Source organism: Lissotriton helveticus, chromosome 5_1 (genome assembly GCF_964261635.1).
Source record: "Lissotriton helveticus chromosome 5_1, aLisHel1.1, whole genome shotgun sequence".
NCBI classification, from domain to species: Eukaryota; Metazoa; Chordata; class Amphibia; order Caudata; family Salamandridae; genus Lissotriton; species Lissotriton helveticus.
In genome coordinates this window covers 1,337,907,156-1,337,931,947 of record NC_136065.1, presented here as the reverse complement: position 1 = coordinate 1,337,931,947, position 24,792 = coordinate 1,337,907,156, and the positions used below count along the sequence as shown (strand labels likewise).

General features: G+C 46.0%; 1 protein-coding gene across 2 annotated transcripts in view; it reads right to left on the bottom strand.

Moving 5' to 3' along the window:
* CACNA1S (calcium voltage-gated channel subunit alpha1 S) overlaps positions 1-24,792 on the bottom strand; it is a 488,710-nt gene that overhangs the window by 45,223 nt on the left and 418,695 nt on the right. For both annotated transcript variants that reach the window (XM_078644201.1, XM_078644202.1), the window contains exon 39: positions 172-300. In XM_078644201.1, coding sequence (XP_078500327.1) covers positions 172-300 — 129 coding nt within the window. The remainder of the gene's footprint in view (positions 1-171; positions 301-24,792) is intronic.

The window sequence follows — 24,792 nt, the reverse complement described above, 5'->3', positions numbered from 1 at the left end:
TAGATCTTGTCTAAAGTGATGCCTCAACATCGCCTAGTTTTACAATAGCCTTACATATCAATTCAGAAAAGGAACTGGGCAACAATGGTTAGAGATAAAACAGAGAGACGGGTAAACACAATGTCTGTATTCAGTGTCCCAATCCCCGAGCATCAGTAGTTCCAAACTCACCCTGTATATCCCATCCTCCAGGGCTGCCTCCTCCATGGCTCTCTCCAGCTCCTCCTCTGCGGTCAGATCCCCAGAAATTGCTCGGTGGATCTCATGACCAGCCTCCTCTTCGATTGTGCGCAGGCCAGCCTGAAAACGATCATAGCGACCAAAGATGTGAAAAGCAACCCAGCCAGTTTGCCAACCACCACAAACCATCTACAAGAACAGCACTTCCTGTAAAGCCACCCATACAATAAAGAGATTGTCTCTCTTTCTGAGGGGCATCAGGCCGTCACTGGCATGAGCAGTGGAGACAGGTGGCCGGTCACTTACCACCACTCTATTACCAGCACTGATCTTGAACAGCCATTTGGCAGTCGACAGATATCAGAGATTGGATGTATGTGAAGCTGAAGCTTTGGAGCCTCAAGTTTGTTTCATATGTGGGAAGAGCCGACATGCATTATTCTGTGGTTACAGTGTTTTTTTTCTTTTTCTACTGAAGTTCAAGCTCAAATCTCTGTCTCTCTACTGTTGAGGCATGGATGTCCACCTATTTTCAGAAACGTTATCCCAGAAACACATTTTACCCTGCTTCATCACATATCTCTCCTGTTCTTGCACTTTTTAACACTGTCAAATATATTATGTGCATCTCCGCACCACCTTACATTTTATTTCAATTTTTGCTCCACTTTCTTTTCCAAATACCTCTAATTCTAAAATCGGTAATTTTCCTTTATATAGCATCTGTAAATGTGATCACTTCATCTCTTCTCTTCTTTGAGACATCAACTTTTTTTTCTATTGTATCTTAATTATTGTTGTTCTCTTTGTTTTTCTCTAACCAAGTGTATTAGAGTGGCACTCCAACTCCAAATTATTCCTTTATTTTTCTTTGATTCTTGCATTCATATCATGACACGTCTCTCTGTACCTTGCTGAACTTCGTTGGCTACCAGTACTTCTACAATGTAGGTTTCACTTCTTAAAATGCATTCACTTACTGCTTCCATCTTCACTGTTCCTTAGTTTGAAATGAAATGAAATGAAATGAAAAAGGGATTTATAAAGCGCTCTGTGGCCAAGCGGCTTCCTTATATACTTTGACGCAAACTCTTGGGTCGACCTTTTAACTCATTTTATACATTTAAAGACCTTAATTCAGTGCTTAATTTGTATATAAAAAAGTGCATGGGCCCCGAAGCTATTAGAATGGCTTGTGAGGCTGGTATTAGTTGTTTTAATGTATATTGCATTAATAGACAACTATTGTTCTGCTTATCTTTTAATTGTACAAACACCGTCACCATGTTCAGCTTGCTAAGTGCCGGTGTTGACACTTAAGTGCGGGTGCCGAGCACCGGAAACAACTGGTTCAAATTAGAAACTGCCTTAATGTGCTTCCTTCCATCTGTCCAAGTAGTACCCAAACTATGAAATGAACGTTCTGTCTCCATTGGGAGTCCATCAAACTTATCCAGGTGTAAAACATTTCTGAGTTTCCTTCAATTATCTAAGCATCCTTTTTGCAAAGGAACATACGCTGCTTTAAGGTCATTGGTGTCTTGCTCTGTGCCGTGTTTCTGCTTGTTATGTACAACCACTTTGGTTACATCCGATATAATAATTACACATAAACATGTTAAGTTACTGTGTTATAAGGCATCACACACTGGAGCAATGCGAAGCATTGTCCCAAGACGGCAGACGTGTTTACGTATAACAATTGATTTGATTATTACTCTGCCTATCAAAGTTTTGAATGTTGAAGCTTTTTTTAAGAACATTTTCGAAGTGCTAATTAACAGTGTTTGATTTTTGGATCTCGCAATGATGGTAGGTCGAGTTGGCCTTGTTGGGATTTAAAACAGTGATTTTTAAGTCACACCGGATGTCACCTGTGATCACTCCGTTCACTAGGGTGTCTTGTGGTTTTATGGAAGTGCATCTCACGGCGACTGCGCTCATTGGGTGCCAGCTGGCTCTGGCCGCCTTTAAGGGCACATGGAAACGCAGGGACCAGAACAAATTCACGACACCAGGGTCGGATTGGTAAGGCGGGCACTTGGGCAATGGCCGAGTGGCCGGTATCCGAGTTCCAGCTGTGGGCCGCTTATTTGGGCAGTCTGGGGGGGCTGATTTAGCAGTGGCCAAGTGGGTGCCTGAGTGGCCTTTCTGGCGGTAGATGGGCGTTCAATACCTCCCTTTTATCACCGGCAGAAGTGCACTCTCTCTTTCTCTCTGTGGGCCGACCCATTAATGTGTGCATATTGAGTGGGGCTTAGGGAGCCTAAGCATAAGTGGCCTCACTTGTTTTTCATGTGTGATTCACCAGTGTGAACGAATCCATGCATTTTTTTAAATCTACATAAAGTTAAGAAAGCATGCTTCTGTCAGAGACACCCCACCCCCTTCTTTAAAAAAAAACGTTGCCGAAGTAGTGCTTTGCAGAAAGGAAATCTGCAAATGTGTGCCACTTTTTTAGTGTGCCCGGGCCGATTTTGAATCCCAATCCAACCCTGACGACAACAGAAGAAGATACACTGTTCCCTGCCTGTCAAAGCCTGGCAATATAGAGAGTTGTTTTGGAATTCAACATTGTACACTCAGCCTGTTCCCTCACCTTTTTCTGAGGTTTTTTTACTTGCATGTCCTTCATATCTGGTTGCCCCCTCCTTCTAGTACTGGCAGCCCTGGTGTTCTTCTGCCTTTCTGAACTTGTGGGAGTTTTCACCCCTGTTTAGGGTTTAGATAACTGTCCTCTGCTCTTCATTAAAATTGTTGTTGGTGGTTGTTTATCTGTATACTCCATGTTTAAAATCAGCGCAAACGGAACCATGCACAGTGCATGAGATTGCTGCTTCTTTCAGCCACTCGAGTAGATGTTCCGCAAAGTGAACGGAAGGTTTCTCAACGCGAGGGGTAGCGACCATCCGCAACCGCCCGCATTGAGAAATCACATCGGGAGGTGGTCTGGAATAAGATTTTCCTCGCTCGTGCTCGCCATCTTAACGTTGGTGAGCGAGGAAAAAAACCGGCTACTTTTTTACGGAACTCTGCACGCTACGCGGAGCGGGAAAGCTTTGCAAACTCTACGAGCAGAGTGGAATTTCAGGCCAAGGCCTATTAATTACTTGCATTGCAAAATATCTATTCACAGGGACTGCAAACACGCCTGCCTCATTAATGTTTATGGAACAGAAGCCAAATTGTGACTCCCTGCTAAAGAGTGTTAATGCAAGGAAGGAGGTCTGTAAGGGACAGCTCACTATCCATGCATTTGCAATCACTGAATGCTGTCATTTTGTAAAGCAGCCCCTGTGTGGACAGTACTGTGTTGCGTTGCATATATGGTCACAAATGCAGGGGCATAGCTAACATTAGTGGAACAGGTACCGTGGCACCGTGGTTCAAGAGTGCAGGAGGTCCAGTGTTCCCCTGTCAAAGCTATCTCTACTACCCAATCAGGAAAAGGAGGGCCCATTTACTGCTTGAATTAAAACCCATCACACCCTTGTTACACACATTCATGCACACTTGATGCTTGCTTAGATCTCCTAAAGCCACTCTTTGGCAAATTAATTTTATTTTCAAGACATTAAGTCTTAATTGAAAAACTGTTGCTCTGCATTCTTTAGTCTGCTCAACCCTACTCTAGGCAGAATTTGCCTTTAATTGCACTCAATGCTTAATTGCGTTTCAGAGTCACACTGCTGTAGATCAGCAAATGAACTTTATGCAAAAGCCACTACAATGTTCATGATGAACAGTAACTGTGGGGTAGTCTCAAGCAAGGTTGTAATGATGTATACCTGCTACTTGAATTCATTGTTAAGCCATGTAAACCCAATTTAGATTTAGCAACTTGTGCTCGATTAAGTGAGCAGACTTGTCACATCAGTCTATAGTTTTCAATAACAAACTGAATAACTACCTGCCACCAAGTAGCCCCTCGTCTTATAGAAGATGCCAAGTAGCCCCTACTCAACTCTTACATTTTTAGCCAGTCCTTATTTTTTGCCAACAATATCACACTTGCTGGGTTATTTAAGACAAATTTGTCAACCTTTCTGATTGTCACCTCATAAAGAACCCTAGAGGGACAAAGGGAATGGGGCTGGGCTTAGAGTCCGTTATAGCCTAAGAAATCTCTTCCAACTGCTTTAAACTACTACAAGACAGGCTTCTGAATCTGCCTCCCGGGTCTGAGGAGGATGCAAATCCCTTAATGGACACTAAGGGGTCGATTATGCTGGTGGAAGGACCACCAGAAGATTAAGTATTCTGCCACAAGATTTACTTTTTAATAATTGCTTTTAATGAGAACTTAGTAGAAATAACAAATAAATAGTATGTTTACATGTGATATGGTGGTTTTTATATTGTGTTGAACAAATACTGAATATTGTCATGTAAAGAATAAACTTGTGTACTTTAATTACTTGTTGTTACATTTAGTTACTTTAACTAGACACACCGAATAAGAAATGTTATATATAATTATTGCCTAGGAAGTTATTTCTCATTGTGTATTGTCCTGTCCTAGGAATTTTATTTCTATTATATCAGGGGGTCCTTGCCATTTACAAAGGAAGGACCGCCAGCCATGTGGTGGTGGTCCTTCCATACGCCGACCGCGAGTTTCCCCCGCCACATTAGGATGGCGGGGGGAATCTCACCACGACTGTGGTGGTCGCAAAGACCATCTGCCACAAAACCGCCACAGGCAATCCTACAGATTGCCTGGTGAAGCGTTCTTCACCTGTAAAATGGCAGCGGTGTCTAGCCGGCTCTGCCCGCCAAATTACGATGAAGGCTGGAGACAGCCTTTCCAAGGCAGTTCGGCTGGCGGGGATTGGCTTTGGGGGCCCGTTGCAGGCCTCCCTTGTGTCAGGAGTTGCCAGGGTGCACTTGGGGGTACCATGGGTACCCCCCTACATTTCACAGCACTACGTGGCAGGCATCCCATGGTGCCTGCCACGTAGTGCGGTGAAATGTACAGCATGGCATTTTCGCATCGCGGCAGGTGCTGCCGTCGGCTACAGCCGCCGAATGTTAAGATGCAGGATCCGACCGCCACGGTGGCGGTCACATCCTGATCCGGTGTGCGGGACTGCCGCATGTATGGCGGACAGTACTGGTTTACACCGGTATGGCGGATGAACTTCAGTCCGTCCGACATCCTAATGGGCCCCTAAGGGTGCAGAACCCCCGCACAGATGTTGGAAGCTTACTCCATGTAGAGGTTTCCATCTCACCCTGTGTTCACCACGTGACATCAGGCCACACAAAGTTTTCCGATACCGTGTGACACACAGTGGGACTGTCTGAGCTGACAGGTCTGTTAAGATGAATAGAGAAAAGTAGAACTAAAAAGCCCAGGATGTGTGCTTCTGACTAAAACGTCATGCCTGACTGAGAGCGTCGAACAAGACATGGGGTTCTTGGGAGCTATTGAAAAGCATTGCCTGACTCCATCAGTCTAATAGCTTAGTGCAATAATGTAGTGAAAATGCGTCTCCATCGTATAACACTGCAGGGTAATTGCACAGGTCGTCAAAAATAAATAGACTTTTTGCTATTCAATAACATTGCTCAGACATGAGATGAGATGATCTCGTCTTCTCGAAAGTACTGTGCTCATTTACTGGAACAAGCACCTTTAACAAGTGACTTTGCAGTCACCTCAGATTCATCATCGAAATTGAATGCCCTTTCATCCATGCCTTACATGAGTTCAGGCATGCATTGTCTGCATGACGAAATTACTCTGATACAATTAATGTGCTATATCCCTTGTAACCTGTGCTGCAAGAGCTGGATCAAGAGCCTCATTCAAGTGACACTGCAGTCACCTTCTTCATACAGTGGAGGCCATCTTGCATGAACTGTGCCTCCGAATGACTGCTTGGAGAGAGGAATCACGGTCAATACCAAAATACCATGGACCTGGGCTTGCTGAACAGCAATCTCAAAAAACATTGAGAACAGCCCACATCCAAATGTTCCCTAATATGTACATCCTGCCTGCACATTGCCTTAGAGCACTGGCAGGCAGAGGGTACATGCAGAAAACCAAACTACTTGTATAAAGCCTTGCCAGGCAGAAAACCAACACCTTTGAATAGGTGGCACAGCTGAATGCTAATATGTAAAAGCTATTGCAGCATGTCCCACCTTTAAATAAATGGGCAGTAATGTAACTTTGAAGTGGAATGAACCTCTGACCATTGAAAAATGGATCAAAGTTTTTTTTACCACTTGCACTTGCCCATTAGGGCAGAGGAGTGTCGCCACACTAATAAAAATGCCCCCAGAAATGCCCCAGAGATGAAAAAGTAAAATGATTATAAAGTTAATTTGTTACCATATAATGTTTCAGTAACCTGCGTCCTGAGACAAGTATCAGGATGGGGTGGGCCATTGCTGCTGAGTAGCAGCAGCAGGGAGGAGTGGTGGGCTGGGCACTTAAGTTGCAAGTGCGCATGTCACTTTGGCCTGCTGTCTTGCGATGGCCAGCCAGACAGGTACACTTTAAACCCTTCTAACCCACCTGTTTTAGAAGCACTGGAGGCCTATGCTTGCTCTCCACCCAGCTAAGACAGTGTGGGTGGATACCAAGCACATGCCTCCAGTGCCTCGTAAGTGCTGAGAGAACCCGCTCCATCCAATCCTGGTGCTTCACTCATGGTGGTTAACAGCATAAGAGCAGTGCCAGGATTGGTTAGGGAGATGGCTCAGGGCCGTGCTGGACAAGAGAAAAACATCATGCCCGGAGCAAGGTAAGTGTATTTTTGTATTAACTTTTCTAATGTATCAAATTTGCTAATGTGCATTAAATCGCCAACATGCATTACATTACCATTTTAAAGGTAAACATTTTAACTGTAAAACGACAAGGTAATGCATGTCAGCAATTTAGATAGTTGTGTGATTGCATACATACACCCACCGGCCCTGGCATTTGCCCGGCTCACCACTCTCCATAGTTGGCAACCTCCACTGCTCATTACACCGGCTAATACGCGTGTTCCTTAACTTATGCACCAGAACACAGTGCAGGTTGCACCCATTTCTTACCAGTAAGGTGAGTGGAGTATTGGGGTATGAATGTTGCAAAATGGTGGTGGTGCGTTTGATTAAAGCGTATCACTACACCATGTGGTAAGGAAATACCTGCCATTATTGGACTTCTTGGAAGAGGAAAGATTTCCCATGAGAACAGGAAGTGAGTTTGGAAGGCGATAGTACTTTGGTTCACTCACAACCAAAATGTGCTTGCCGCCTAGGAGCTGAACAACCAGATAGCAAATGATGAAATTGCTGAATTCTACAAAAATGTAGTTAATCAAGAGCATGGTCTGAAATTGAGCTGTCATTTCTCAGCAACCAACCAGGCCTCTTAAAAATTCTTTACTAGAGCAAAATGGAAAACTTAATCCGGCTTTACCGGTCGGCAGCCGACAGCATGGCTGAGCAATCTATTAGAAGGCAAGATGGCCCTGTGAATTGATCAGTCACGGTCTACATTGTTTGTGATATGAAGGTCACAGGTTTAGATCCCAGCACACCCACCTCAGCCTCTCATTCTTATTGGGATGTTCAACTGAGCGGCATTGAACTGAGTAATGGTAAGACCTGTTATTTACAGTGCTTAAGATCAACGGTATTAAATGCTGCATAAAAACAAGTTGTTATTGTAATGTTTCAACAGAGACTCATTGATAATAAAACCATCATCCAACCTTAAATTTCGAAACATCTCCCGATAGACTTTTTCCATCTGGCATTTTTATGAATAGACACTCCCTCCCCAGCCTGTCTCTTAGTCAGAATACATAAATATAGAAAAAAATAATTTATTAAAAACCAAAAGAACAGACACAAATATTTTCCACTCTGGATGGACTACCTTCTTTATCACTATCATTGTTTGTCAGGTGGTGGCTACCAACTGCTTATACATTATGGCAGTGAGCACTTGCAACAATGGGATTGGTTAGCACTGTTGCATTGATAAAATACTAATGTTCCATTGATAAAAGACAGATATTGGCACCATCAATTGTGAAAGATGATTAATAGCCACAGGGGGATATGCTAACGTAGAGCACGATTAGTTTCACCTTTCAAAGATAATTTAAAAAATGGCTTATGTTGACTTCAAGTTGTATTTTGCATATTTTAAGGCCCTTATCCACATAAGCTTGATTCAGATGACCTGACCCATTCTGACTTTTTTGATTTTATACCCTGATTTTACGCATGTGTTGAATTTTGACCGTTCTATGGGCCCCCCCTAATAAATGTAATGCGTACCCACTCACATCCTTGGTGCCTACTGTAGAGGCGAGGCCTCCAAAAAGATACCACCACCATGTGTTTCTGTGTGTTGGGTGTGAGTGTGTGTATGTCTTGTACATAAAATGAAAGATGACTGCTTGCCCACAGAAATGACAGGATTGGCCCATTGTCCACTTCGCTTTCCTTCTAGATGCTATGGAACGGACATACACAACATTTGCAGCCAGACTGTCACCTGCCTGGTGGCACACAGCCAGAGCTTGCCTGTACTTCCAGGCAACTACACCTCCAGCCCTTCAAGCTGTTGATGGAGGCTGTCTGGATTACACATCTGTAATGTTATAGAGTGAGAATGCCAGCTACAGTCAGATTGGCCAACACCTACAATTTTAACACTGCTTTGAGTTTGAATGGAGGTGGACCACTGGCACATCTGCCAAGAATTGAACATAGAAATCAAACTCCGGCCAACTGAAGAAGCTCACAATGATAAAACCTGAATGGACCTGATCTAGTGCGTTTATGATGCGGGTATCTCACTGCTGCTTGTTCCCCTTGGCTTTGACTGAGCTTAAAACTCTGCCCAAGGCCCCACTGTTCTGCTTGCCGCTGTTGAAAAAAATGTACTTGCAAGGAGATCCTTTATCCAGCCCAAGCCAAAGGGGAAGCTGGCCTAGAACTGCCTGGAACCATTCAGACACCACTCAGCAGAGAACCTGCTACTTTATCACTGGTCAGCAAGGGTAAAATACACTGAGTTATACAGCCAGCAACAATATAATATAAAAACAAATAGCGAAGAAATCATGAATGACCCTGCAGAAAGGGAACATTTCCTACACATTACCTCCTTTTTTCATCTAAAATAACGCTTTTCTTTTCATTCAATTGTTTTGGATTGAGAATTTCTCTGAGATGGGTTAGAATCAGTGTTTTGGCTGATATAGCTCTTCAGAAGATTAACCTCTCTATGGTGTCTAGTCTCTACGGGAATACACTTTCAGGTGCTTTCTGGAATGAAGATATTACGGATGCAAAGAGTGAAAATAAAATGTCCATGCACATAAAAGGTATGTACAAAAACAACTTGGACAAGTCCTTAGCAGGTTGAGGTCATATTTGTCGACCTTCACCGTGATAGAGGAACGCAGACAAACAGCGGGTGTCTTAGGAAACCCCTCACCCACCTACCTAGTAGGTGCCATGCTTTATCATCGGGGTCCAGCTGGATTGCCGAGTGCAATCCAGCTGTGCTTCAACGCTTGATTTACAGTGGAGCTGGTTATTTTGTGAGAAAGTGAAGTGTTATGTGAAGTGTCAGTAAATGCAAAAAATGTCTCTAGGAAATGCCCTTCTAAAAGTTTTAACAGAAGGGTCCTCGGACATGAGTAATAACATGGTTCGGATATACATGAGGCAATAATGTGCCTTAATATACCTAAGAAATGTGTAGGTCTACTAGTTTCAGCCTTATACGGTATTCATGAGGCTTTCTTCAGGACCAATGGAGTGAGCGTGGCCAAAAAGGAATTGGTGGCCACTGAGGTATATCAGCGCACACCCTAAAGTGCGCTGTGAGTGTGGTGGGATCTTGTTACTTACAGATCCTGTGCGATGAGTATCTGTAAAGCAAAGGTACAATACAACATGTATATTTATAAACACACAGTATATATCATGCATGTATTACGTGTCTGCGCTCCTCCATGCGTAGAGTAGTAGAGGCATGGCTATGAAATAGAATGAAGGCATCATGCATGTGACATCATGATTGCAGGCATAATGGCTATCTGAAGAATAACCATGCGTGGCTACAATGTGCCGCGGGAGCACACAATTATGTTCATGTGGTGAATTTGCACAAACTACTTCTTATATATTTATGTGTGTTTATCAATAAATGTAGACTATATTGCGTCAAGCTTATCGCGTTATGGCACATTTAGTGATTTTTAGGTCTCGCCTGACCCAGCGCATGCGCTGTTCTGGCGAGACTTTTAGTGAGGTCTCAAAAAATGCTACCATGGCCAGCCTAGAGCAAAAGTGCATATGCGCAGGCGCGTGCTTAGGAGCAGAAGCGCATGGCAAGCCTTGTCATGCTCATTAAGCGTCCGCGGTCACTTTCACTTTCGCCCACGATCACTTTTGCGGCGCCCCTTTGATGTTCTTGTTCAAAGAATACAACATACAACCACACACACACACACACAACCACACACACAACCACACACACACACATGAGCACACACACACATAAACACACACAGCCACACACAACCACAAGCACACACACAACCACACACAACCACATACACACAAGCACACACACAACCACACACACACAATCAAACACAAACAACCACAAATACTACACACACAGCCACAACCACACACAAACACAACCACACACACACAACCACACACAACCACACACACAACCACACACACAAGCACACACACACACAAACCACAAGCACACACACAACCACAACCACACAACCACACACACAACCACACACAACCATACACACAACCACACTGTCAGTGCACACTTTCACCAGGCACAGACACCATCAGTTGTCAGTGCACGCTTTCACCGGGCACAATCACCACCAGCCGTCAGTACATGCTTTCACCGGGCACAGACACCACCAATCAGTGCACGCTTCCACCAGGCACACACCACCAGACGTAAGTGTACGCTTTCACCAGGCACACACCACCAGCCGTCAGTGCACACTTTCACCATGCACACACACGACCAGCTGTCAGTGCACGCTTCAACCAGGCACACACACCACCAGTGCACAACTTCTACTGGCACACACACGACCAGCCATCAGCGCACACATCAATTGTTAACGCATCCACAATTAACTATTGTAGCAATCGCAGTATGGCGCACTTTACTTTTAAACATATTCATCTAAAGCGCAGCATGTAACCATTGCTACAAAAATAAATACACATTTATTTGGCCTACAATTTATAGACTTTTGTTACAATTGGTGTTGCAATATTTAGCAATGCCAATAGCTCAAACGTAATTAATGCGAGACCTATTGCATTGCAAATGCTTGTTAGACTTTATCTGGTGATTTTAGTAGCGCATGGTTTAAAAAGAGAATGCATTAAACATGGATGAGATCACAAACGGTACACACTGACAAACAACATGTATGCAGGCTTACATTAACTCCACGTGTGTACGGATTCATGGATCCTGTCACACAGTGGAACTTCCTGTTATGGGGACCCTGCGGGGTGGAAATGGCCATGAAAATTGATGCGGTATAGAATATTACAAGTACCGTGCAACGGGTGCTGTGATAATGGGCGCAAGTACTTACATTTGATCAGGATAGAAACCACTGCAACCTATGGTGTGGACCGGATCCTGCCGTTGTGGCGTGTATATCGAGTCTCCATGCTTGTAGTTGCAGCGGGAGGGTGTGGTCACGTACTTGCACGCTAGGTCACGTGGCTTCCTTACGTACGTGAACGGATAGAACGCTGACTTTAGGAGCGTCGTGTCCAAACTGCTTAAGGCACTATTCGAGATGCACGTGCGCACAAGATGATATTACAACGTAATGCTGCAAATTGATCAAATATAACGCAGTTGCTGGCAGACTTCGGATAGTGGGATTTAAACGAATAGGTTGCGTGGCGTAACCTAGTGCTAAACATAGTTGTACAGCCATAACATTTGGGTCAAAAAAGGGAGTACATTGTGATGTTGTGCATGGGGAAACCTATTGATAAGCGTAGTTGAACAGCCATGGCACTTGGGTCCAGAATGTAAATTGTGATGTCACACAATGGCGTGATCTGGGTGTTAACATTGGTTCCACAGCCAGGCTAGGGTCAAAAGCTAAAATAAAATGTGCGAAGGGAACCTGTCAGATATGGGTTCTAGATGGTCCCAAAATTCCCTGTATATTATTCTAAGGCATCCAAATATTGTGTTATAATAGTGACTGATGTCAGATGGTCATGATAGGCTCATGGTCGCGTGACCCAGAGATTGGCAAGCATACTATGGGTGACTAGTGGGTCAGTTCAAAGATCTAGTAGTAGACAAGTGTTAGAACCGGGGTCCCTAGTTGGCCGGGGTACGCACCCTAGTCCAAGTAGGGACCACCGCTTATGACAGGGTAGCTTGGCGCAAAGCAGGAAGGCTTAACTTAAGAGGCAATGTGTAAAGTATTTGTGCAACACACCAACAGTTCACAGGGAAACACGCACAAGAGAAGAAGACACTACACCAATGAAATGTAAAATATAAATATATTTATCTCAGTTTCAGGCAAGATCAACCATCAGATAAATGCAGTTGCAGGCAAGATCAATAATTTGACAAATCTAGTTCCCAGGCAAGATCACTAGTATAAATGAATTCAGTTGCCAGGCAAGATCAATATTAAAAATGAATCCAGTTTCCCGGCCAGATCAAATCCCTGGCAGTCCATAAAGGCTAAGAACTCTTATTTGCAGGGCCTGCCTGACAGTGTTCCTTGTGAGGGGAAATAATCTAGCAAACTGCGGCAGTTCTTGTTCTGCAGGCAAGCGATCGGGTAATTGCCAGCTCAGTCTCAAGCATGCATCATAAAAAAACGGGTGCCAGGACTATCCCACCTAGCCCCAGAACAGTCCCTTAGCGCGAGGTTCCAAATTTTAATATGCCCCCACTGTACTTGTAGGGAAAAGCTGCCCCCGATGATGGTAGTGTCGTGCTCAACAAATGCCCCAAAGCAACAAGTTCAGGCGAACAGGCCCGCAATGGTGTGCAGCCGGTCCCCGGCAGTGGAGAACAATCCCCACTCATCCCCAGCCCGCCTGGTAACCGATGGTACAGTTGATCTTTACCTGGGGCTGGTCAGTCGCTCCCGCCTTCTCCGGCGCGATCCCCTGTCTGGAGCCTCTGCTGCCCGCCTCCCGGACTCTCTCCGATGCCGCGGGCTTCCAGCTGCGCGGGAGAGAGAGTGCGCTTCGCTTTCTTCCTGCAACGGATGTTGCTAGGCGACACCTCGTGCCCAATCACAGTGCGGCGGGTCCTGACGTGGGGCCGTGACGCACCCCGGGTTCCTGAGACTCCCGGGCCGCAGTGGTGATTAAGGGGCTGGAGATTGGAATGCACTGTGAATACAGGCATGCAGCGGTGACTTCAGGGTAACAGTGCGAGTCCCGGGCCAGCGGCAATCGGCTTGACACGCACAGCGCTTCACTACCACTGCAGCGCTCCACAGCACACTTCCATCCCAGGCGGCGGCGGTGACTTCAGGGATAATTACAAAACTGGGTTTGGGAGCGCTTAAGCCCCAGCCAGCTGCGGTGATTTCCCAAGCACATGTGCTCCTTTGTTACAGCGCTCAGTCCTTGCGCAGCGCTTCTCAGCACACTCCTGTCCCCCAGAGCGGCGGTGATGAATCTGGGCAATTTAACTCATGAGTCACCCACGCTAACAGAGGTGACAACAGGGGCAGTTCCCAGGCACGAACGCAGCTGTCCCTCCGTGGAATAAGGCAGTCCCACGTGCCATGTTGCAGGGGCAGTTTCTTTAAAGGTCAAGGGACCAGCGAGATTGCACGCAGGCTCAGCGCTGTAGGGCAAATCCTGCAAGTGTTGTTGTCCCAGAAAGGCAGGCCTTATGAAGATGTTATCCAAAGAAAGGTAGTGTTCTTTAAATCAAAAAGGGGGCAGTCCCAAGAAGGCAGTTCTTATGAGTATGGTGTAGACACTCTGCGGGTGTTATTTCCAGTCTCCCTGGCAGGGCAGTATCAGCAGGCAGTAGGGCAGCTCAGCAAGTAGGGGCAATCCTTCCTGGCGCAGCAGTCCTCACTCCAGCAGAGAGTTCCCGTAGTCCAGCAGTGTTACAAAGATGTGAGGCCAGGACCCTCCCTTATATATATCCCACAGTCTAGGGGCTAGAAAGTGGTAGAAGTCTCTGGGAGGGTCTGGGGGCAGTGGCTTCTGGAAGAGTCCAGGGAGTTCTGGTATGTTCCCTGCCTTCCCTGACCTGGCTGCCACAGTGACGAGAGACAGGGCCGTTAAGGCTACAGTGGGTAGCCTCTCACAGCCGATCCAAGGGAAGAAGGTGTGAATCACTACTCCCACCTCCCAACCCAGGCAGCTATCAGTATGTAGAGGTGGAGGGGATAGTCTACAGTGTCCAATCTAAGTGTAGGCAGGAAAAGGTCCACATTCTAAAAGTGGGATCCCTAGCGTAGTAGTGCCCAAACCCCATATATCTGTAAAGAACCAAGAGCCGTTTCCGCAGGAGTGCCAGGTCCCGAAGTCAGAGCCAGCCCGTCCCTCCTACACTAGTTATGTCTATCAAACACTAGAACACAACGGTGATATGGAGGGAAAGGAGGGAACAAAACACGGAAAGAAGGGGAAGAGACACTGGAGACACTGGATTTCTTGAACGAATCTCCCTCTCTGGTGAAAGCTGGCACTAAAAGGAATGGTTTGGGTAGCACAACAACAATCAACAAGCATGTAATAATACCTTCTGAATTTTATCTATGTAACTGGTTTCGGGTACCAGAGGTGAACAAAACTTAGAAGAACATGGGTGTTGAATCTTCACAGCGTCTAGAGACCTTGGAATGCCTGTTTATGATATAAGGCATTTAACCATCTAATGCTCAACTCCCACATCGATAATTATGGATATCAGCATCAGGCTTACCCTAGACACCACAGGCTCAACTGTATATGACTAACAGCACAACTGTGGAAGGATAACAGCACGATATGTATACAGCAAAAAGGGAGTATCTGTAATGTAAGAGTGGGCAGAAGCATTAACACCTTCTGTAAGTGGATTGAATGGTAAATAAATAAAGTGCGCTACAAGCGCATTACCCGATCTTCTCTTCTTAGTACTGTATCAACTGCCAGCGCCAAATGAAATCCAGCTACACCAAGGGATAATAAAATAAAAGGAAAATGGAAAGAAAAATGCGGACCACAACTCCCACAATCCCCCTGGAAGCCCAAATTCAAACTTCCCGCAACCTTAGTCCGGCCGAGAGGCAGAACCGTGGGTGAGATGATACGAAACCCCCCCAAAGGAATGCGGAGAGCTGATAGCCGGCAAAACGAAACTGACCACAAGAAAGCGGACGGAGAACCTCGGCGTTTACCGCTAGCAAAGAAATGCGGAAAGCCGAGAGATTAGCCCCAAATACTAGAATCGTAATGAGGAGGAGGACGAGTAAGCCCACAAGTAGAGCAAGTGGGCTTGCAGGAACAACAAGTAATCAGGGTCAGGAAAGTTCCGGCAAGAAGCCTTCAACAGGAAACAATGATCCGAAGCAGCCAGGCGGAAGTCACGCATCGACACGGCGACGAAACCACTAGAGCGCGAAGCGTATTGATGCGGGGAGGTTAAGCTTTTATGTCTAGCCCGATCCCCTCACGCATGCGCCTTTGCTCCTCCTCCTCGCAAAACTGGCGTGTAAAGTACGTGTGCTGTTCGGCAGACTGGCAGGCGTGACAATATCATTGGGAAGGGTTCCAAGTAGTCCAACAAGACCAAACATGACAGACTTATTAGGTCCCTGTCAGAAATTATCCCATAAGGGGGGTTCCCAATGCTAGCCTATGGAGAGTTAAGGCTTACTGCTGTAGCAGGGGCTTGTGGCAGATATGCCAGCGTCACAAGGTTTTAGGGGAGAGCACCTGAACCTCAGCACTGTTTAGCAGTGGTGAGGCGCCCAGAGTCCTAGGTCCAACAAAAAGGTACAGTGAAAATGGGAGGCGCAAGGGCAAAAAGGTAGGGGAAGACCACCCTAAGGCTGACAGGTCCAACAGCAAGTATATTAAGAATATCTAGTGGGGACCTAATAGATGTGGCATTTCTAAGTTCACGTGTGAGTGGAGATGCTTATGCTCTCTGTATTGCATTCCATGGTACATTGTCATTGAGACCTGTGATATGGGTCGACAGTCTGTACATCCAACGTTGCTCTTTTTCTAAGAGTAAGTTCTGCAAATTGTTGGTATGGACGTTTAGTTGTTCAATGACCATCCAGGCCATATCGTTGGTCGTATGTCCAGCAGTAAGAAAGTGATCGATCATTTTAGTGGTGTTACGTTTACACCGGATATTGCTCCTGTGTTCACATATCCTGGTCTTTATTTTTCTGCTAGTCATACCCACATATCTTAGGTTACATGGGCACGTAATGAGATATACCACATTGGCTGAATTGCAGTTAGTATGTCTTTTGATGTGCCATGTTTTTCCTTGTTCAAGGTTTAGGGTTTTGGTAGTTTTGATGAGATGTCACACACTGCAATTGCCACAGGGAAAGTGGCCGGTGATATTTGGTAGACCCCCTGCGGTTAAAACCGTGTTGTTTGTAGGGATTTGTTGCTTGGGGCATGTGGATACCAGACTGTCTCATTGATTTTGTGCTCTTTTATAGGAGATTAGTGGCTTTTCTCATTGCAGTTTGCCTGATGTTACTATTCTCCAGTTGCTGTGGATGATTTTGTTCACTTTGTTTGAGATAGAGTCATATGTGGTTACACAGGTAAGTGGGGTGGTAGATACGCTCTTTTCTGCATTCTCTAGTAGGCTCTTTCGGTTCTGGTTTCTGGCTTCTTTTCGGGCTTTGTTGATGACTTATTCAGGATAGCCCTTGTGCTTCAGTTTTTTGGTTAGTGAATCTGATTGGGATTTGAAATCCTTAACTTCACTGCAGTTGCGTCTTCACCTGAGGTATTGGCCATAGGGTAAGTTTTCCCTTAATGGTCTTGTCTGAAAGCTCTCAAAGCGCAGCAGTGAGTTTTTTGCTGTTGGTTTGAAATGTGTTTTGGTGGTAAGAATGCCTCTGTGTGCCTCTATGTCTAGGTCTAGAAAGCTGAAACTCCCCCAACTTGTTGAATGGGTGAACTTTAGGTTGGGGTCCAGGGTGTTGATCCAGGTAAGAATTTCCACTAGTCTGGTCTCAGTACTTTCCCATATTAGGATGACATCATCTATATATATCTTGTAGAATGTTACCTCCTTACAGAATGTTCAAATAATAGTAATAGTTTTTCAAAATTGTACACAGAGTCCGGCTGCACTCGGCGCAAACGTGCCGCCATTGAAGTGCCGTATTATTGTAAAAATAGGGTACCCTCATATTCAAAAAAGTTGTCTTTCAATGCTAGTTCTGTGCATTGTAGGACAAACGATTTGGGGGTCCTGTAGTTCCATTCTTTACTGTACAGTGAGGTGCGAAGAACCTCAAGGGTGACATCTTAGGGTAGGCTAGTATACAAGCTTTCGCTATCCATACTTACCAGGATGGAGGTTGCAGGATTGAATTGGAGATTATTTATGTGACATAGTAGGTATTTTGTGTATTTCAGGTAAGTAGGTGTTGCCTGTAATCAGAAGGTTGCAGAAAGAAATCGCAAAAGCGGGAAAGCGGTTCCAAAAGTGAACCTATTCCGAACACGATCGGTCGGCCTGGAGGGGCTGTTTTGTTTTTGTGAATCTTTGGGATTGTATAAAAGTATGGGATCTTTGTTAACTCCTGAAGTGCGGAATGACGATACTTGTTTACTAAGGTCTCCATTTGATTCTGCCTCATGTACCAATATGTGTATTTTGTAAGTGTGGGCGTATTTTGCGGATCTGCGGTCCGCGAATTCGCAAAAAAATCCACGAATTTGTGCGAAATCGCAAACAAAATTGCAGATTTTCCCACAAACTCGTGGATTTTTTTGCAATTTGCACTCTACTCAACTGGAGTACTTTCTACTGGCTAATCAGTAAGTGCTACCTTGTTGGGTAAATGTATAGTGCTTTTCCTACACTTCAGCTGCGTAAAGGCCCAGGAGATTTGTCTCCCCTGACCATGTGTGCCTGTTACTTTGTCACCGCGCCAAAAGGCGCCGAGGTCCCTTGAGTGAGCTGTCCATCAGAGTTGGGAAAGGGCAGGAAGACGTTTGATATCGCTAGTGTGTGGTGCAGGGCCAAACGGGCGGGGCTTCTATGCGTGTCAACATGCCTCTTGTGTATAAAGGGTCAGAGAGCGAGCAGGGCAATAGGTGAGGAGAAAGCAGCCTCCTGGTCACAGGAACTACACGGGGATTGCGCTCGGGAAACTCAGGGATTCAAATACCTCCCTCGAGTATTACAGCTAATTTTCGACGGCAGATATGGGGTTAAAGCACACTTAGCCAGCCTCGACTGTGCTCACTAATTTTTTGGGCTGATTAAAACGTTACTGAATTTGAGCTTCAACTCGGGCACCTGCTTTATTTATATCTGTAAGTGCTTCCTGTTGAGGTTTAATTTTTGGCCCACAGGAAGCATTTACAGAGTTACGGCAGGTGCCCGAGTTGAAGCTAACTTTGTAACCATTTTAGAATGGTGCCGGCAAGCTGCCAGAGTTGAAGTTGCAACTTGCAAGTAAGCAACTTCAACTCTGGCAGCTTGCCGGCGCCATTCTAAAATGGTTACAAAGTTAGCTTGAACTCGAGCACCTGCCTTAACTGTAAGTGCTTCCTGTGGGCCAATAAAAAAATCCGCCCGCGAGCGGATTTGCGGATTTTTTGGCAATTTCGCGAGATTCGCGGATTGCGAAATTGCCGAAAATCCGCAAATTCCGCAAGCGGAACGGATTTTTGGCCCACAGTTAATATTTTGGTTTTTAGGGTGTTGCTAGGGTCTTGATCAAGTTTGCGATTATTTTTGGTGTCATCGAGGAGGCGGAGGCATTCTGTGTGGTATGCATCTTTGTTTTGCAGGACTATACCACCTCCTTTGTCCGCTGGTTTTATAATGATAGTGTCATTACTTTTCAGCCTTTTGATAGCAGCAAATTGACTCCCACTTGTGTTTTTGAATATGGGATCCTCTACGGTGTTTCAATTTCTTTGTAAATCGCTTGTTCAAACGGTATTCGTTCCACAGTTATTGTGTGTGGTGGGGGGTTAAAAGGTAGATTTGAGTTTCAGGTTAGTGTCTCCTTTACCCTCATTCTGGGTGTTCGATGGAGGCTGATTCTCAAAGAAGGCTTTTATTTTTAGCTTCCGAAAGAACTCGGAGAGTTCACAATGGAGTTTGAATTTGGCAAGTTTGGCGGTTGGTGAGAAACCTAGTCCTTTGTTAAGTACTTCTTCCTTAGCGTCTGTAAGGGTGTGATCAGACAGATTCGTAACTAGGTCCTGGTTCCGCTCGGTCCTGCATGTTGGTCTTCTGCTTTGCTACGGGTATTGGCTCTCGGGTTCAAGTCTTCCTCCCAGTGTTCTTGGTTTCTTCGCGGTCTTCTCCCTCGGCCCCTCTGGCCTGCCCCTAAAAATTGAAACCTTTGATTTGGGTTCCCGAATTGTATTGGTGGTTGTGCGAATGGAGGGTTCCAGCCATACATCATTTGGGGGGTCATTTGTGGTAGCAGTGGTGGGTATGGGCCATGATAGTTCATTTGGCCAGCTTGGTGTGTGTTTGGCCATGGTTACTGCCAGTTGGTGTTTTGGCCTCTACCTCTTTATCTGTGATACGCTTGACACAATATAGTCTACATTTATTGATAAACATGCATAAATATATAAGAAATAGTTTGTGCAAATCCACCACATGAACATAATTGTGTCCTCCCACGGCACATTGTAGCCACGCATGGTTATTCTTCAGATAGCCATCATGCATGCAATCATGATGTCACATGCATGACGCCTTCATTCCATTTCATAGCCATGCCTCTACTACCCTACGCATGGAGGAGCGCAGACACGTAAGACATGCATGATATATACTGTGTGTTTATGAATTTACATGTCATATTGTACCTTTCCTTTACAGATACTCATCGCGCAGGATCTGTAAGTAACAAGATTCCACCACACTCTCAGCCCACTTTAGGGTGTGCACTGATATATAACCCTCAGTGGCCACCAATTCCTTTTTGTCCACGCTCACTCCATTGGTCCTGAAGAAAGCCTCATGAATATCGTAGAAGGCTGAAACTAGTAAACCTACACATTTTTTAGGGATATTGAGGCACATTATTACCTCATGTATATCCCGAACATGTTATTACTCATGTCCTAGGACCCTTCTATCAAAACTTTTATAAGGGCATTTCCTAGAGACATTTTTTGCATTTACTCACACTTCACATAACACTTCACTTTCTCACAAAATAACCTGCTCCGCTGTAAATCAGGTGTTGAAACACAGCTAGTTTGCACTCGGCAATCCAGCTGGAACCCGTTGATGAAGCATGGCACCTACTATGTAGGTGGGTGAGGGGTCTCCTAAGACAATCAACCGTTCTCCGCAATACCTCCCCATCGCTCATGATCAACTGAGTGCCATCAATGTAAAGACGGAAGCAATGGCAATGACTCTGGAAGATGGTCATCAAAGATCTGAGTTCAGATACAAATGAACTACTCCCCCTACCACATTCATCCAATAGATCAAAATCTCATGATCCACCATATAAAATGCTTCCTTCCTGCTCATTAAGATAACCACGTCCATCGCTTCTTCACCGGAGATCTGCCACAGTCTATGCAGCCAGTCAAGGAGAGAGACCTCAACACCCTAGAGAGCTCTGAACCCCCACCCAGTATGTGGCTGCAAGGAGGTCATGCTCATTCAGGTGTTTGTGAACCCCTGTGGGCAGGTAATTGTTCAATAACCTCACTGACGGCGCAAACACTTCCCATTATACATCTACATTCGATGGTCTGAGTGTTTTTTTTTGTGTGAGTGGGATGGCTGTGTAAGACATCACATAAAGTCTGAGTCCCATGTAATGGGCTGTGTACTGGGAGTTACATGTAACAAGCACTAGAATGGAATCCCTGTCGGCTAATGATACTTGTGAGTGTGACAAGTGGGGACAATGCCATTTCTTGGAGGTTTTGCTGCAGAAAAGTTGTCCTCAGTGGGCTGCAGAACTGTAGAAAGTGCCAAAGTCAATGAGCCTGGCTCACAGGAGAGGGGAACTCTAACTGTTACTTGTACCTGTTGATGAGGGTAGGTTTCTTAACCCTCATCCCTTTTGTCTACACTCCTGATTATATCAGTCCATGCTGCAGAAAATAAGTCGAATGGAAACCAATCCACCCGCCCAGCGACTACTTACCCATTGCAGTATACCGAAAATCATTTAACTAATGAACTGGAAAAGCAGTGGCAGTTTCTCGTGTTTGAGTCTGTAGCATATATCAAATACACTACCAGAGCAGCAGTAAAGGTCATTAACCACACCGCCCCGCGAAGAGAGTAGGTAGGCAGCCAATATAGCTTAGTATGGCGCATACCAAACCGCAGACGTCTGTGTGTGAAGTACAGATCATGTGTTTGAATCTTGATACACAGGCGCGGTGCGTCCATTGGGGCGTAGGGGCGAAGCCCCACTAAGCCCCATGGACCCACCACGTCGTCACTAGAAGCCAAACACAATTATTTAAAAAAATCGCGCTATCTGCCGGCCGGGAAACCGGGAGACACCCGACCTTCCCGGAGTGCGCAAAGGGGGGGGGGGGAGGGGGGGAGGACCGGGCTGCTGCAGCTGCGCAAGTGTATTTTTGGGCACAAACATGCCCGCGCATGCGCAGATCGTTTTCTTGTGAATTCCCCCTTAGAGAGAGGACCAGGGGGCGGGCCGCAGCCCCCGGGGTTACACAGGGCGACTGGGCGAGGAGTCATGGTGCCCCCTCAGCCAATCCTGGCGCAGGATTGGCTGGTCACTACATAGCCCGGTTACATAACCCCTGACGGATAGCACGGCCGACTTTGGTGCTGGGAAACCAGGTTCGAGCCTCTTATCGAACCATAAAAATGTATACATGACTTACTTTGGTGTTAAATAAATAGATATTTTAAAAAACAAATAAAAATGATCCGACTAAGGTGTGAAATTGGTGTCGAATAAATACATGTTTTTAAAAAGAATTAATATTAATCATGTATCATTGGTGCTGGAGTACAAGGTTCGAGACTGGTATTAAACACTGACAAGCTGTGTGCAAGTTATATGGTCATAAAAAAAATGAATGATGGATGCAGGATGGGTGGATGCATGAATGGATGCAGGATGAATGATGGGTGGATGAATGGATGGGTCGATGCATGAATGAATGATGGATGCAGGATGGATGCAGGATGGGTGGATGGGTAGATGAATGAATGATGGATGCAGGATGGATGCAGGGTGGATGGATGGGTGCATGAATGATGGATGCAGGATGGGTGGATGGATGGATGATGGATGAATGATGGGTGGATGAATGGATGGGTGGATGCATGAATGAATGATGGATGCAGGATGGGTGGATGAATGAATGATGGATGGATGGGTGCATGAATGAATGATGGATGCAGGATGGATGGGTGGATGGATGAATGAATGATGGATGCAGGATGGGTGGATGAATGAATGGTGGATGGGTGGACACATGAATGGATGCAGGATGAATGATGGGTGGATGAATGGATGGGTGGATGCATGAATGAATGATGGATGCAGGATGGGTGCAGGGTGGATGGATGGGTGCATGAATGAATGATGGATGCAGGATGGATGGATGGGTGGATGCATGAATGGATGCAGGAATGGATGCAGGAATGGATGATGGATGGATGGGTGGATGGATGGGTGGGTGGATGCATGAATGAATGATGGATGCAGGATGGGTGCAGGGTGGATGGATGGGTGCATGAATGAATGATGGATGCAGGATGGATGGATGGATGGGTGGATGCATGAATGGATGCAGGAATGGATGATGGATGGGTGGATGGGTGGGTGGATGGATGGATGGATGGATGCATGAATGATGGATGGATGGGTGGATGGGTGGATGGGTGGATGGATGGATGGATGGGTGGATGAATGAATGATGGATGCAGGATGGATGGGTGGATGGATGGATGGGTGCATGAATGAATGATGGATGGATGGATGGATGGGTGGATGGATGGGTGGACACATGAATGGATGCAGGAATGGATGCAGGATGGATGATGGATGGGTGGATGGGTGGATGGATGGGTGGATGGATGCATGAATGAATGATGGATGGATGCTGGATGGGTGGATGGATGGATGGATGGGTGGATGAATGAATGATGGATGCAGGATGGATGGGTGGATGGATGGGTGCATGAATGAATGATGGATGCAGGATGGATGGATGGATGGGTGGACACATGAATGGATGCAGGAATGGATGCAGGATGGATGATGGATGGGTGGATGGATGGGTGGATGGATGGATGCATGAATGAATGATGGATGGGTGGATGGATGGGTGGATGGATGGGTGGATGCATGAATGAATGATGGATGCAGGATGGATGGATGGGTGGATGGATGGGTGGATGCATGAATGAATGATGGATGCAGGATGGATGGGTGAATGCATGAATGAATGATGGATGCTGGATGGATGGGTGGATGCATGAATGAATGATGGATGCAGGATGGATGCAGAATTGGTGGATGGATGGGTGGGTGGGTGGATGGATGGGTGGATGCATGAATGATGTATGGATGGATGCAAGGTGGTTCGGGCTCGCTCGCTGCGGTGCAATATGCAAATTAGTTTACGCCCCACCACTTTCAAATGTCACCAGCCGCCCCTGTTGATACATTCAACTCATCCTTTTCAGGTCAATAAAATGTGAGTCTTTGATTTGAGTCATCAAATTTCCCATCATTTAAGAATTAGCAGACAATGCAGTGTGTGGGTGTGCGCTCTACACAGATACATTAGAACGCTGCCCTCTTCCTTTCCCCTTCACACGCAGCTGATGCACTGGACACGCTGCAATTAGCCTTGGACCACCCTGTGGGCCCGAGGCGCCAGGGCGGCCTCAGCCGGATACTGTACATCCCTGACAATGGCAGCACGGTTCCTGTGCGCTCTTAGCAGGTGAGATGTCATGAGAACCGCCCGCCCTCCGGGGATGAGGCAGGAAGATGACAAAAGGCGTGGCAGGCGCCTCCCTGCCAGCCACACGAACCGCATTATACGAAGTGATCCCTGAATCTGGGACAGCAAAGGTGTCCGATTTACAGCGGTGGAAGCTGGGTTTCAAGAGAATCGTCTCCCCTCGACCAAAACAAAGGTAGTCAGTGTTCAGTTGTGGATTAATTGCGCCGATCTCGGCATCAGTGCTTGGCCGGGGGGATGGGGGGGGGGGGGGGCAAGATGAATACTGTTACAGAGGTTGGACCTATTCCTGGGCGTCGTTGCCCTTGCTAGGTTTGATTTCAGAAATAAAGCAGATTCTGTCGCGGTACGAAAGGCTACAGGGGTAATCACTGTACCAGCCGCGCCAGCAGAGGGCAGTGGCACAAA